At 37.3% G+C, this 16335-nt stretch overlaps 1 protein-coding gene across 1 annotated transcript; it reads left to right on the top strand.

Annotated features, from left to right (window-relative positions):
- Window positions 1-239: 239 nt before the first annotated feature.
- On the top strand, window positions 240-9309 carry LOC122490111 (vasoactive intestinal peptide). Its single transcript, XM_043592630.1, has 7 exons — window positions 240-574; window positions 1749-1863; window positions 3696-3818; window positions 4655-4759; window positions 5735-5866; window positions 6741-6827; window positions 8464-9309. The coding sequence occupies exons 2-6, from the start codon at window positions 1757-1759 to the stop codon at window positions 6784-6786; spliced, it is 513 nt and encodes a 170-aa protein (XP_043448565.1). The 5' UTR covers window positions 240-574; window positions 1749-1756; the 3' UTR covers window positions 6787-6827; window positions 8464-9309.
- The last annotated feature ends 7026 nt before the right edge of the window (window positions 9310-16335 follow it).

Genomic DNA, 16335 nt, shown 5'->3' on the forward strand with positions numbered 1-16335 from the left:
ATTTGTAGACAAAATTAACATAAGTATTTGGGTTTTTTTCTACATTTGTTTCTACACATAAAACTCCTGTTTTCTGAAGGAACCCCAGTGGCCCTGGCTATAACACTAACCATTTTTCTTATTTCATTACTACTAATCAAAGATTAAAACATTTCATATTAAGCTTGGTACCTTTTTTTTGTTGTTCACATAAAGAAAACTAAATTTCCTCTTTATATCTTACATCTTGAAGTTACTCACTATAAATTTATATAAATCAGACGTAATGACAATTTAATAAGAACACAAGCCCTATTCATCCTGTGGGAGTACTACTGTGACGTCTTTCAGAGAGCTTTGTGATTGCTCAGCCCTAAGTGTAAGCCCTATAAAATGATGGGCTTTGAAATGCTGGTCAGAGTGGAGTGAAAGGCAGTTGCCTGCAATAATAGCCAACCAGAACCAAGTTCTGGTTCAGCTCTGAGAGCAGAGAACTGGTGGAAACTTTCTCGGCCTCAGAGGACTTCAGCACCTAAGACAGCTCCAAGAATCTCCTTCGATTATAGAAAGCTCCCAAGGAACACTACTTGGCAAGGTGAGTGAAAACTTTACCTTTCTTTTTCTTCTTTTTTCCCTCCTCCTGCTTTCAAACTTTTCTCAGGGTATATTGAATATTTCTTTCTCTTGAAAAGAATTTTATAGTGTTCCTCCTTTAAAAAAACAAAAGACAAGTTTCGTAAGTCACCTGGTGAGTGCAGATAGAAACGTTTCAACTTCTTATATATCAGTGGATTTTTTTAATTCTTTTAGTTGGAAGATATTTTGCCTGGATTACTGTATACTTTTACTCAATGCTGTCTTTTTAAAAATGAATTAAAATATTTTTTTTGCTTGTATATACATTTTTGACTGAAGGGTTCAGTGGGTACATTTGTTTTAGATTTTCAACTTCTTTTTTTTAGTGTTGTTCTATTTCATATGTTAGTTATGTGAATCAAGGAAGCACTTATTTTCCTCTTTAAGTCTAAATTCTGTAATTTTTATAGACAAGACAAACAAATCCAGAATTCCTAAATTTCTATCTAGAAACTTTGGAAATGAAACATGTAAGTGGGTTAGCTGTATAAAAGCACAAACCTTAATTTTAGTATCTTTTTCCTTTTATGGCAAAAATTATTTCAATGATAATATGTGGTTTAATAATTTTTGGTATTAATTTTAATGATTAAGTTAAGTTGTTCAAACCCAGGCATAAGGAAATAAGTTTTTAATAATATCTACAATTAAAAGAGGAAAAAGAAATTCATGTATAACTTTTACACTGATATGTATATATAGATGTATATACATACATGTATAGACAAAGCATTATTAAATAGATGGTACTCCAGTGTTATATTAATTAGACATTAGAAACTTAAACTGTTTCTTTAGTTAGAAAAGATACTAAACATGGGTGCTACAACTCTGCTGTATGGATACTTCCAGCACTATAAAAGTATGGCATTCCACATACACTCAGCCCCACTATGTGCCTGGTAAGTGATAGGCAGCAGTTGAAAAGGATTCCAATTTTTATTCAAACACCTGCCACCAAAAAAAACCTTTTTGACTTAAAAAGTTATTATATTGCAGTTTAACTCCTTCTACCAGATAAAAATTACTTTTTCCAAACTCTGCAGGAGCCTTCATAAACTACTGCTAGACACTCAGAATTACCTTGAGATATCTTTGGTTGGAAAAGCTGATGTGATTCTCCCCCTTTCAAGGTACAAAGATGGAAACCAGAAGTAAGTCCCAGCCCCTTGTGCTGCTAATGCTGGTCAGCATGCTCTTCTCACAAATGTTGGCGTGGCCTCTTTTTGGAGCACCCTCTTCTCTGAGGTAAGTATTCCTTCAATGCATGCAGTTGAACATTCCTTCTTCATCTATATGGGAATTTCCTATATGTTATTTTGGACAACTCAATTTTTTAGGTAATGTATTATTTATTTAAATCTTTTGGTTGGTGTGTTAAGCAAGTTTTTTCAACATCAGGTCAATATGACTGTTCTGCACCTTGGAATCCACTCTCGGGGCATGAGAGACAGTGTCAATGACTAGTTTTAAGCTTAGGGTGGATCACCTTTCCAAACAAGAAGGAAGAAGGATTTGACATTCTTTCAATTCAAAACTGGTTTTAGATAAGTAATAAGATTTTATCCTCTGTCATCTCAGTTCAGTTCAGTTTCTGATGGAAAAAAATAGATGTTTAGTTGCCTGCTTCATTGAAGTTCCTTTTCAAGATCAATCAGTAAATAACCTTAAGGTTAGTATCTAATTAGTGAAACATATTGCTGTGAACAATCATGCTGGACAGACCTACCTATCTAGCCAGATTCAATTTGTCAATATTATAAATTGTGGAATAACTGATCTACCAGTTAGTGAATTTTAATGTATCTTGTTTCAACCATAAATCCTTAGTTTTACTGTTCTCTATGTTATATTTCATATTTCAAATTCATAAATTATAACATAACTCTTATTTAAAGCTTTATCTGAAATAAATTTATGTTAAAGAAGTAAACACTAAATAAAAACTACATTAGTTTGATTTTTTCCTTCCACTTTATAGGCACCACTATATCTACAGGCAAAATCATCATTTCTTTGCTCATTTTCCCATTTCTTATTCTTTTTTCAAGGTAGAATTATACTCAATAGAGTGAATTATCTCTTAGCTATTAGTGTTTGTGAAAACTGCTTAAAGCCAGATCTTATATTGCTCTGATAACTAAATAGAATGATTCTATCTGAATTGTTATGTTACGTATCACAACAGACAATCACAAGAATGCTGAAGTTTGCATTGATTGCTAGGTTTCATGCAAAGAAGACTGCTTGTTACTTCCCCCAACTACTACATCACCAGAAGATACATAAGTCCCCAGGAGCTGACATACTCCTTGGAGGTTTACTCTAACAGTGAAAATATACACATTTATAATTTTAATAGTGTGCAGGTGTTCAAAATGTGCATGCATTAAAAAATATAGTCACAGTCCATGTATAGGCATGATTATTCTTAGTCATTCAGTAAAGCATTGTACATTCCTCACTAAAATTGTATTAATACATACTTCTAGAAATAAGAAGCCCTCACAAAATGTATTGAATTTGAGTTACTATTCAGAGATGGAGAGATTCTTTGTACTTGATTAATATAGAGAAATTTATTACACAAAGGTGAATCTCTGAAAAAGATCTTAGAGACCTAGAGAAGGAAAAGCAGTTAATATTCACCTAGTGAGAAATATTTGACAAATGATGCTAAACACCAATAAATACATGAATTGCTCCTAGTTTTCATATTGAATATTTGAAATTTTTTGAAGTTTCTATTTTGTACAAAATTTTTCCACCTGTGAATAACTTTGCAAAGTGAAAATATTCCTAATGAAGTATACTTTACTTAATGCACTAACACGATTGAACTAAGTAACTCTTATGCTTGTAAAAGTTGTATGGCATCTGTTTTATGGGATAATCAAAAATTTCACTATTTATACTCTAAACCACAGAAGTCAGTAAGTCTAACTATGCTATCCATATATTGTGAATGGGTAATACTGCTCAAGAATACTGAGTATCTTATTTCCAATGATTATAAAACCATAAGCACTATATTCTGTGAAAGGAATATATTACACTTCTACCATATTTTTCCCTAATAGGTTAGATGACAGAATACCACTTGAAGGCGCAAATGAACCTGAACAGGTTTCTTTAAAAGTAGACACTGACATCTTGCAAAATGCATTAGCTGAAAATGACACACCCTATTATGATGTGTCCAGGTGAGTTTGTGTTTATTGAGTTTTATTTTAGAAAATATGTTTTTGAAATATATATATATATTTTTGAAATATAAATGCTTTACATTTTGTGTCACCATGAAGCTATTTTTACAGCACACTACAGGTTTCCATGTGCTGTGGCTTCATGCAGCCTGATTTATTGCAGCTCTAGCAACTGTACATGATTTTCATATAGAGAAGTTGTAAAAAGCCAGGACCAATAAATCATTCACTTACACAGAACCCTTTGTCTAGAACAGCATTCAAGTATAGACAGAGTAGCTCTATACTGAAGACAAAACATAAAAGTTCCTGATTTGGATGGGAAAGATGACTGATAGTCCCCAAGGGCCTCTTTATCTTAAGAGATTGTTTTGTTTCCAAATGTTTTAACAGAAGAAATAGCAAAAAGTATAATAAGGTTTTTGCTAAAAATCAAGATTGTTTCCTCTTGTATATATTTTAGTCAAGGTAGAAGAAACAAAACACCATAAATAAATAAACAGAAACTAACTTAAATATATTATTTTTTCCCATCAATATTTATTGAAGAAGAATTAGTTTTATAGACTCTACCAGGAAGCATTACTTAATATTGAGATATACTTCTAAAAATTTAATTTCTTTAATTTTTAAAAGTGTGAGCTACAATTTGGAGTATATCTTAATATAAGTGACAAGAAAATACCTCATTAGGTTGTCAGGAAGCCTTCTTTTGGAAGTTTGCATGAGAAGCTTTCAAAGAAGCTGAGAAGTTTCTTTCTTGTTTAATGAGGCAAAATAATATTTTAGAAAAACATTTACAAAATAATGGCTATTCTTCTTCTTTATTTTAGGAATGCCAGACATGCTGATGGAGTGTTCACCAGTGACTTTAGTAGACTCTTGGGTCAACTTTCTGCCAAAAAATACCTTGAATCCCTTATTGGAAAACGGGTTGGGTAAAGAGAATTTATTATCTTTATCAAACACCTTATAATTATTTAATCTGCAAGTTATTTTTTCACTGTTAGCAATTAATTTACTTTGCTCAAAATTGATAACTCTGATGATGTACAATTTGGTTGAAAAATAATCTATATTATGTTTAATGTTTATTTATTTGTTTTGAGAGAGAGTGTGTGAGCCTGAGTGGGGGAGGGACAGAGAGAGGAGAGAGAGAATCCCAAGCTGGCTCAGTGTTGTCGGTTCAGAGCCCAATGCAGGCTCAATCTCACAAACCATGACATCACGATCTGAGCCAAAATCAAGAGTTGGAAGCTTAATGACTGAGCCACCCAGGCACCCCCAAAATTATATTCTTATATAAAATATACTATGCCCATGGATTAGGGAAATAGGTTTTTAGTGATACCCTACTCATTGGCTACAGACACACTTATTTTTCTTAAGTGGCAATCATTTATCAATCTGCAATCAAATTGAACTAGACACAGTAAAAAATAAGACACTGAAGCAAATTTTAATGTTTACTATAGTAATTGTTTTTTTAATTCCTGATCAAACCAAGCATATGAAGTTTCTTTCTTTAAATGGCCAATTGTTGAATATTTAGATGGCACTATTCAGGGTGGCAAAGCTTCTAAAGAATTAACTTTTAAAGAAATATTCCTCCCAATGGCAGAACACAACATCAACTATCCCTCCATCTTTTTATGTTAATTATTTGCTCAGTTGATATACAATGTGTATGAAGGCTCCCAGTAAATGCCAAAATATGTTGGATTATTCCTTGCTCCCCTATCCTTGGGCTTAGATGTGTTTTTCTCTTAGTCTTTTTGTGATAGAAAAGAAGTTGGGCATTAGAATTCTTTTTTATCTAATTTTATCCAAATTATTCCAAGAAATTTGGAACTTTGGCACATTTATTATCTCTTGTTAAAATCCTTTGCTTTCCTTTCCCCTGCATTCTTTAGCAATAGCATCACAGAAGACCAGGGGCCAATCAAGCGCCACTCGGATGCAGTCTTCACCGACAACTATACCCGCCTTCGAAAACAAATGGCTGTAAAGAAGTACTTGAACTCCATTCTCAATGGGAAGAGGAGGTAAAGAAACAGAGAACTTGCTAAAACGAGAAATTATAAATGAGTTCAAAAATAGAAGCTACATATGAAGACTTATTTCTCTATCTCACTCTCTATACTCTGTGAAACAGTAATTCTCAACCTTGGCTGACATTTGACTACCCTGGAGAATTTTTAAAATACTGATGTGTGGGCCTTACCCAAAACCAATTGTCAGATAATTAGTGCCTCTAGAGGTAGGAGGTATGGCTCTAGGCATTGGTGCTTTGTTTTTGTTTTGTTGTTTTTTGGTTTGTTTTTGTTTCTAGGAGCTACCCACTTGATTCTACTGTGTGTCCAGGGTTAAAAGCAATGACTGTAGAGACATCTACTCTAAATCTGGGAACTTTATCAGAAGTTTAAGCTTTTTAAACATGTAAAGTGCAGTCAATTAGCAGTTTGATACCATATGTGACTCCCTTCATATACATACTCAGTATCTTTATTTTACCAAATCAAACCACGGGTACTTTTGTATTCTAAGATTCTGTAAGACTTATGTCTCTCTAATGGAGTGCAAATATTGGATTATAATAAGTAGGAAGTGGGGTGCTCTCTCTTTTTTTTTCTAATTAGTTTTGTTTCAATGGTCAGTATTAAGGGCAATCTTGCTTGGGTAAGATCAGACAAGATGAATGCCTTTGCCCACCACTATTATAATTCTGTACAAATAATTTGAGATACCTTATGATTCAGGAAAAATTCATATGTAATAACGAACCTCAAAGATAATTGGCTAGCCCTCAGTGCACTTTCCAGAGCACAGAGAACAGCGTAAGTCACACATCATCATTTCTTTGGAAGCTTGCTCATCTAAGGCCTTTAACATATATGATGTTCTTTTTCTGATGTGCAGCAGTGAGGGAGAATCACCTGACTTTCCCGAAGAGCTAGAAAAATAATGAAAAGCCCTTGGAAGAAAGCTGTTGACAGCTTCCCAGTGGTGGGTATATTCTGTCCATTCTTGTTTTATTCTTATAGCAAACATCTAATTACTGGAATAGGGAAGAATCACTTAGTAAAAAACATCTCAGAGTTCTCACAATGAGACCTCATGGAAAAGGACACTTCTATCCAAAGTGGACCCCAGGCCAGTAAACACTTAAAATGATTCATGCAGTGCTCTGATAGAAAAAAAGAGAGAGCTCACAATGGGTAAACAGTTTGCCACCTGCATGGTACCCCTCGTTTACTCAGACTTATTCCTCTCCTTCTTGTTGAGATATCAAACAGAGGAATCTGACTCACATGAGAAAAACTGGCTTCCTTTTTGAGACTTGAGCCACACTGCTTTTATTAACTTAAGGTTTAGCCCCACGATTGACTGTTAGCACGGCATTTAATTTAGGTGCAGAAAAATACCATTAAATGACAGTATGGTTCATTATTATGAAAACACCAAGGCACTCTGGTTCTAATTGTATTCCTTGAACCATACCAAGCTTCATGCCGCAAGGTTAAATTTAGCTTCTTGCACCTATTGAGTGAGTGTAGGTGCTTTGATCTCATAGTATTTATGGTAAAATAGTTTTTGAAAAGAGAAAACATATGCAGGCTTTTCCCTTTGCTATTAAGTGATAAGCTTGTTATCCCAGTTGCTTTTATGTACATGTGGATACAAGACGTAATTCCTTCCTGAGTTACATTCATGCTTACATTAGCTCATAAAAATATTGGGCAAGTGCTTAAAAGAATTTCATATCATCAGTGTATCAGAGGTTGGTAAACTTTTTCCCTAAAGGGCTACAGAGTGAATATATTTTGGCTTTGTGGGTTAACATGGAACCCCCAGGATAACATGTAAAATGAATGGGAGCTGCTGTCTCACCATAACATTGTATTTGTGAAACCTAAAGATAGGCTGGACTACAACCACTGAGTGGCTCGAGGAGACTAAACGAGCCCCACGCTCAGAGTGAAGGCAATCCTTGGTCTTGCTGAAGTTCCTGGAGCAGATGGCTCAGGTTTTTGTGAGCGTGATCAAGAGTGGGCTAGTGTCTCTGACCACATCTGCCCCATTGGTTACTTTTTGTCCACGAGAGACGTATGCTGAGGGTCTTGCACACGCCCGTTCCTTATCACATCAGAGAAACAAGTCCCTTTGCTCAAAGAAGAAAAATTACGTAGAGCTTCTTGAAAAAAAAAAGTTTACAAGAAGAAGCTATTTCATTTAATCAAGAAATACAACGGGCACTGAACTATAAAGGAGGATTAATCCCTCCGTCTTTTGTAAGATCATATATGAGATTCTGTCCTCCCTTCTTCTCTTTTCTGAATGGGCAACTTTGGATAAACCCTTTTAATGGGAAATCCTGCATGCCAAGCATTTGCGAAAATTACAAATGGGTAATTATAATGACTAATTAAAGTGCCTTTTCACATTTTAATTCCCTTTCTGACAATCAGTCCTTTGGAAGATACCTTCCTGATATCCCAGACCATGATTTCCTGTCATAACAAGCTGTTCACAAGGGGCACAGGGGTACAGATGTTATCAAATGAGTGGATGAGTGAGTGAAACTAAGAAGCTGTAAATAAAAATATTTTTATGCTTAAAACACCAATTCTTTCTTTTTCAGAACTCGTGAAGGAAAACGATAGGCGAAGTGATTATATTTTGAGTTCTACATAAGTAATTCAAGAACACAACTTCAGTATCAAAACCAAATAAAATATATAGTGTCGTGAATGTTGTGATTTGCTTCATCCTGATGTAATAACTGTGATGTTTACACTGTAAATATTATTTGAGAGTTCTAAAATTTGTCTTTAATTCATGAAAATCCTGTAATTTCATATGCTGTGTATCCTTTCTAACAAAAATATATTTAGTGATAAGTAAATACTAGGTTAATTCCAATTATGTGGAGCTTTGGGGGAGTGTAGTAATAGAACACAAATGATGTGTTTATTTATAGAGCATACTTAACTATTCAGAAGCGTGGAGCACATAATCAGTGTGTCTAAATTTGAATGTTAAGCAGCTAGAATGCTGAGTTAAATAAACTGCAAAATGTCTAAGAGAAAGCCAACCACAAAGATAAAAAGGCATTCTTCAAAACAGACTTTCAGAAAATGGTATGCGTTTTCGCATTTTTAGGCAACGTTTATTTTGAATGAGATTTAAAATCTCTCAAATTCAGATCTCTAATTGCTGAAGGCTCTTTTCTGCAGTGGTGTTTCAGTGAAAGAGAATGGTCTCTATTTCTGACATTGGACCTTTCCTTCCTGCTTGTGTTAAGTATGTGTAAAATGTAAACTGAATGGAACATTTGTTTTTTCGGTAATAAATTTTTTCCCCATAATTACTCAAATAATGCTTTGGTCATCAGCTTCCTTCAGTGAAAGTACATTTGGAGACACAGCTATTTTTCCAAAATATAGGAAATTAATAGAGAAAATAAAGAACTTTGATTATCATTGCAGACACTTTCTATTGTTTTGATTTTGTTAAATGATACAGCAGTAACCTCATTTTAGCTCTCAAGTTCCAGGTGCTAGATAGTTTTTGTGATGTTTGAGGTAAGACTGTGTTTGATTTTGTGTGAGTTCTAAAACAACAGTGACTTAAATATGAGAGAAATTTCTTTCTCACTTAAGGCCAGAAGTAAAATGTCAAGGGTTAGTAAGATGGTTCTGCTCCATGAAGCCCTCAGAAATCTAAACCTCTCCTTGTGATCCAAAATTGCAGCTAGAGTTCCAGCCATCATATCTGCATTCTCAGTAGTAGGATGGAAGAAAGAGCATAGAAAAAAAGGGGAAGGGGCAAAGAGCACATGCAGGTTCTCTTTTAACTGATATTTTGTGCTAATATCCCATTGACTAGAACATAGTTTTATGGTCAGAGTCATTTGGAAAACAGGTTAGAAAATGTTTTGTTTTTTTTCTGGATAGTCATGTGCCCAACTAAAAACTGGGGTTCTAGTAATATAAAACAAGGAAAGAATAGACTTATGTGGGGATTTTTTTTTAGTCTCAAACTGTGGATCTTAAATTCTTACCAAAAAGACTTACAGAAATGATAAAGAAAGTGAGAGTCGATAGACCCTAACCATTAATGAGGAACCATCATCACAAGGCAAAATTTTGCTCAGGTTCATTTACTACAATTAGAACAAATGGCTCTATAAGGAGAGACTAATCTAGAACTACTGGTGAATGCAAAGGAAATTACACAAATTGAAGTGAATTGGACTAACTATATCTTTTGTTCATACCTGATTTCATAAATCATCAAATATTTGTTAAGTGAATTTTCTACGCAAAGTTCTATGCAAAGCACTGCCATGAAAACTGAAAACTTCTAGATGTTATTTGCACATAAGAAGCTTATAAAGATCAAATGGGGGTAGGGGTGCTTATAAAGATCAAATGGGGATAGGGGTACCTGGGTGGCTCAGTTGAGTGTCCGGCTTGAGCTCAGGTCATGATCTCACCGTTCATGAGTTCAAGCCCAGCATCGGGCTCTCTGCTATCACCACAGACCCCGCTTCAGATCCTCTGTTCCCATCTCTCTCTGCCCCTTCCCCCTTCTTAAAAATAAATAGATATTAAAAAAAAAAAAAGATCAAGGACTCCTGGGAGGCTCAGTCGGTTGAGTGTCTGACTTAGGCCTAGGTCATGATCTTGAGGTTCATGAGTTGGAACCCCGCGTTGGGCTCTGTGCTGACAGCTCAGAGCCTGGAGCCTGCTTTGGGTTCTGTGTTTCCCTCTCTCTCTGCCCCTCCCCAGCTCATGCTCTGTCTCTCTCCTTCTCTCTCAGAACAAATTTTAAAAAACCAACATCAAATGGGGGTGTAATTGCAGTGCAATTCGAATATGAATCTGCAGAGTTTTAATTTTACCTTATTAATGTAAGTCTTTGCAGTTTAGTCCCTATTCCTTCAAGAAATACTTATTGAATGACACTGATGTGCAATTTAGATATCTGAGGGATGAATGCTTTGGGCAGGAGCAAGTGAGGGGAAAATTCTGGCATACTTGGACAGCAAGGAAGCCAGTGTGGGCAGAGCAGGTGAGCTGGATGAGGCAGAGCAGGAGATGAGGTCAGGGAGGCTATCTAGTCCTTGGTAACACAGGCCACCATAAGGACTTAGCAGTGAATTGGGGAGATGTGGCAGAGTTTCAGACAGTGGTGTGACAGTATCTGAACTGCATTTCAACATAACGATTCTGGCTGCTGTGTTGGCAATAGGGTGAGGGGGTGCTGCAGGTGGGAGCAGGGAGAGGAGCGAGGAGGCTCTTGCTATAAATCAGGTGAATGATGATGGTGCTGGCCAGGTCCACACAGTACAGGTGGTGAGAAGTGGAGTCTGCATGTGTCTCAAAAGTAGAGTCAAATTTTTTGCGGATAGTTTGAAGATACGGACAAGTCCAGAATAATTCTAAGGTAAGTCACCTGAGCAACTTGAAGAAGAATGTGGCTATTAACTAAGTCGAAAAAGACTTGGGGTGGGGGAGGCGGTTCCAGGGGAGGATGGGTTTAGCTTTGGACAAGTTAAGTAAGTGACAGGTTCTGAGGAGATTTGGGGCTGCAGGTCAACAGTTGGAAGTCTTCAGTGTAGAGGTGAGAAATAACATTTTTTTAATGTTTTATTTATTTTTGAGAGACAGAGCATAAGTGGGGAAGGGGCAGAGAGAGAGAGGGAGACAGAATTCGAAGCAGGTCTCCAGGCTCTGAACTGTCAGCACAGAGCCTGACATGGGGCTCAAACTCCCAAACTGTGAGATTATGACCTGACCCCAAGTCAGACACTCAACGGACTGAGGCACCGAGGCACCTCTAGAGATGAGATTTAAAGGTACAAGCCATGAGATCACCAAGGGACTAAATGTAGCTAAAAAGGAAGCTCAACACACAACCCCTGGGTGTATCAATTTACTTGGGCTGCCATAACAAGGTGCCACCGACTGGGGAATAAACAACAGAAATTTATTGTCTCGTAGTTCTGGAGGCAAAAGTCTGAATCCAAGGCGTCAGTGTGGTTGGTTCCTTCTGAACACTGTGAGGGAGCATCTGATCTATGTCTCTCCCTGGCATCTGGTGTTTTGCTGGCAATCGTTGGTTTATAGAAGCATCACCCAGATCTCTGTCTGTCCTCACATGGTGTTGTCCCTGTGTGTCTGTGTCTCCAAAGTTCCCCTTTTTATAAGGACATGGGTCATATTGGATTAGAGCCCATGTTAATGACCTCATTTTAACCTGGTTACCTCTGTAAAAACCCTGTCTCCAAATATGGTCACACTCTGAAGTACTGGGGGTTAGGACTCCAACAGATGAATTTAGGAGGGGGGAGGATACAATTCAACTGTAACTCTGATGCACTCCAACATCAATGGGTTGGGATGTTGAGGAACAAAGGGGGTAAAAACTGAAAGGAGAAGCTGGGAAAAGAGGAGAAAAATAGGAAAGGAAATCTGGAAAACAAGTAAAGAAAGTCTTTCAAGGAAGAAGGCATCATTAACAGTTTTATTTGTGCTGCTATATAAAACAGCATTCATTTACTGATGATATAACAGTGAACAAAACAGACACCAATTCCTGCCCACATAGAACTTACATTCCATGGAGGAAAACATATAATAAACAACCTAGTTAAATAAAATGCACATTGTGGTAGAAAGTGCTAAGTGCTAAGGGAAAAAAAAATATGCAGGGAAGGAGGATAGGAAGTATTGGAAAAGAGGGTTGAAATTTTAGATGAAGTTTCTATAGGAGACCTCACAAGAAGGTGAATTTGAGGAAGAGCCCTGAAAGAAACAACAAAATCAGCTGTGAGTCTCTATAGGAAGAACATTCTAGACAAAGGCAATTTGAAATGCAGAAGCCCTCAGGTGGAACTTACCTAACATTTTAGGCAGAGAAGGGGCTAATTTGGCTTAAATGGTGAAAATGACCAAGATATAATGTAAGAGAGAAGTCAGAGAAGTTATGAGGAACCAGGCCACATAGGACATCCCGGGTCATAGCAAAATTCTGATTTTATTTTGAATCAGATGAGAAACCATGACCAGAATTGACTGTTATCAGTAACCATCACAATACTATTATTGGTGGAGCAATGTGGATAAAAGCTGGGTTGGAATGGGTCCAAGAGAATGAGGAAGGGAGCGCCTGTACTATGAATACTGATGATTCTTTGAGGTGTTTCCCTGCATAAGAGAACAAAGAAGAGGGGAGGGATCCGGTGGGAAAAGAGAGATAAAGTAATATGTTTTTATGTGGGAGAAATATCAAAACCGTGTTTGCATGCTGAAGGAAAAGATGTAAGAACGGGAAATCTGGTGATGCTGTAGGTAAAGCTTTTGCTTGAGTGATATCCTTAAGAAGAAGGGCAAATGAATGATACACCAGCAGTGGGCTTGACATTTGCATGACACAGAACTCTTCAACAGACAGAGTGTTTGGGTCAAAGGTGGATGAATGGATGGATGAGGTGGTAGTGTTACCGGTTCCAAACTCAGGTTCAATAATCACTCAAAAATCAATACTTGAGAGACAAGTGAGGGCAGAGAGGAAGGTTTGCTTTATTCAGGAAGTCAGCATCCTGACAGATGGCGGTCTAATGTCCTAATGACCATCTTCCCTGGCCAGGCAAAGTTGAAAGGTTTTAAAGGGGAAGGTATAGGAAAAGGGAGGGGGGCTACGTGCAGGAGAAGCAGGTGTCCAGGCGGTTACTTGTATGTCGACATGACCCTGAACAGAATTGCTGGCAGCATTGGCAGCTGTTTTCAAATGGGGTCAGGTCTTATCTTCTGGGAAAGTTTGGTCCTTCACTCCTCAAGGCCTGTGGTCTGCAAGTCTTAAGGAAAGTAGGTTAGTTCTGCTACCGACCAAGGGACTCAGGTCAGCAAGCAGTGAGTGCATACATTTGAAGCAAGTGAACCCTTAAGACCAACCAGTTGGGGTGCTGTTACTGTAGAGGCTGACGAAATGCATCTTGATTACATCCATTTTCTCTGGAAATGGCTAAAAGTAGAGATAAGTCAGGAGATGTTGGGGATGTGAGAAAAGTTAAAAAAGAAAGAAATAGTGTAGTACATGAGTGGGTAAGTAAATGAGCTAGGAAAAGTTATTTTCTAATCTGAACAACTCAGTGATAAATGGGGTGATTCAGAAACATGGGTCAATTTAAGTAATCTGAGATTATTTTTTTATTATTGTGAAACTTTAATGAAAACTAAGCGGCTTTCCCCAGAAATATGCACATATTCATTTTTGTGCTTTCAGAGCAGTCCCTGAATCTTGTTTGTGCTTGGAATTTTAGTGGCTTCATTGATTGATCTTTAAGAATTGCTATGCTTGGGCACCTGGGTGGCTCAGTCAGTTGAGCGTCTGACTTTAGCTCAAGTCATGATCTCACAGTTCATGGGTTCGAGCCCCTTGCCGGGCTCTGTGCTGACAGCTCAGAGCCTGGAGCCTGCTTCAGATTCTGTGTGTGTCTTTATTTCTGCCCCTCCCCTGCTTGTGCTCTGTCTTCCAAAAATTAATAAATGTTAAAAAAGAAGTTTTATTAAAAACAAATTTCTCGGGGTGTTGGGTGGCACAGTCGGTTAAGCGTCCGACTTCAGCCAGGTCACGATCTCGCGGTCCGGGAGTTTGAGCCCCGCGTCAGGCTCTGGGCTGATGGCTCAGAGCCTGGAGCCTGTTTCCAATTCTGTGTCTCCCTCTCTCTCTGCCCCTCCCCCGTTCATGCTCTCTCTCTGTCCCAAAAATAAATAAATGTTGAAAAAAAATTAAAAAAAAAAACAAAACAAATTTCTCTGTTCGTAGTCGTGCTGGTTGGAGTCATGTGGAGGAGACCCCGTAAATAGGGAACATGGTGTGTGCACTGCTGAAGTCATCCAAAGGTGAGACAGTAAGGATTTAGACTACCTCAGTGGTAATGAGAAATGAAAGGAATTATAGTAATAGCCAAAACTTATTACATAGCAGGTACTTTTCCTAGGCACTTTATATATGATTTAAATCATATCAAATATATGAGGTATGTACTGTTCTTCAACCCACTTTTCAGATGAGGAAGCAGACATATAAAGTAGATAGCAAAAGCCAGGACCCTGGAAGCTCATGTAGAAAAGTTCCATGCAGTCCCCAAGTCCCCAAAGACTAAGTGATTTTCCCAAGGTGACATAATTATTTAGTGGCAGAGAAGGGAATAGAGTTCTTAATCACATTCTCTTTCACGGTGTCTAAGACAGACCTTGACCATGAACATTGTTCTTGCCCCTCCTTTCTCTCTTCCATCCCATCTGTCTCTTCAGAACTCCATCTCTGGTCCAGAATTGGGCAGAAGTTGCAAAGGGTCACAAAGACTTTGTGATTGCAGGTCCCCTTCTCAGTAGCCTGTGCTATTTCTTCCTTATAATATTCTCATTCCAATTTGTTCCCTCCCTCCAACTTGTTCTCTCTTTGTTCCCTGCATATTCTTTGTCATTGCAGACTAGAGAGTTCTGTAGAGCAGAAATCTCTTGGGGATTTATGTTTTGAGATGTTTCAAATAATCAAAAACGCTTACCATTTAACACATCAGCCTATTCAGCCTGAAACAATACAAATAGCTTTTTTAGCAACAATCTCTAAAATGATAATGTCTAAATAAGTTGACTCTTGATTTCCATATGACTTGAATTCAAAAGGACTTGTTTTGGGTCGCCTGGGTGCCTCAGTAGGTTAAGTGTCTGACTTTGGATCATGTCATGATCTCATGGTTTGTGAGTTTGAGCCCCACATTGGGCTCTGTGCTGACGGCTCGGAGCCTGGAGTCTGCTTCAGATTCTGTGTTTCCCTCTCTCTCTGCCCCTCCCCACTCATGTTCTCTCTCTCTCTCAAGAATAAGTAAACATTAAAAAAAAATTAAGAGGACTTGCTTTAATGCATTCATCTTAGTGCTTTGGGCATTGAGTGAGGTCCTTTCTGTGGCTTTGATGCTTGTGACTGACTTGGAAAAAGAGGAACTTTCATTTTTATCCTGGCTTACATTTACAAATTAAATATGTAATGCACAATTAGCAATACATCATTCCTTTGCAATTGAATTACATCTTAAGGCACCTGCAATATGAAAGTTATTTTTGGTTTACTCTGTAGTAGAATAAATTCTTGAAATATTAACTGCTGTTAGTATTTTATACACCACAGATTAAATTTGCCACTTCATTGTGCTAGGCAGAATAATGGTCCCTGAAGATGTCTATCTCTTAATCTCTGAAACCTACGAATATGTTACTTTACATGGCAAAAGAGACTTTGCCGATATGATTAATTTAAAGATTTTGAAGTAGGAAGATTATCCTGGATTATTCAAGCATCCCAGTGTAAACACAAGGGTCCCTAAAAGAGTGAAGTAGAAATCAGTTAGAGTCAGAGAAGGGGATATGATAATAAAGCAGAGATTGGAGAGATGTCACTACTTGAAGTAGATCAGGAATCAGAGAATGCAAGAGGTTTC

Source organism: Prionailurus bengalensis, chromosome B2 (genome assembly GCF_016509475.1).
Source record: "Prionailurus bengalensis isolate Pbe53 chromosome B2, Fcat_Pben_1.1_paternal_pri, whole genome shotgun sequence".
Classification (NCBI taxonomy): Eukaryota; Metazoa; Chordata; class Mammalia; order Carnivora; family Felidae; genus Prionailurus; species Prionailurus bengalensis.

What these genes read in the sequence shown, in the direction of transcription:
- LOC122490111 (XM_043592630.1), top strand. Translation starts at nt 1,757, where the DNA reads ATGGAAACCAGAAGTAAGTCCCAGCCCCTTGTGCTGCTAATGCTGGTC. An exon ending in CCCTATTATGATGTGTCCAG is followed by an intron (nt 3,819 to 4,654) that starts GTGAGTTTGTGT and finishes TCTTTATTTTAG; the next exon opens with GAATGCCAGACATGCTGATG. An exon ending in ATTCTCAATGGGAAGAGGAG is followed by an intron (nt 5,867 to 6,740) that starts GTAAAGAAACAG and finishes TCTGATGTGCAG; the next exon opens with CAGTGAGGGAGAATCACCTG.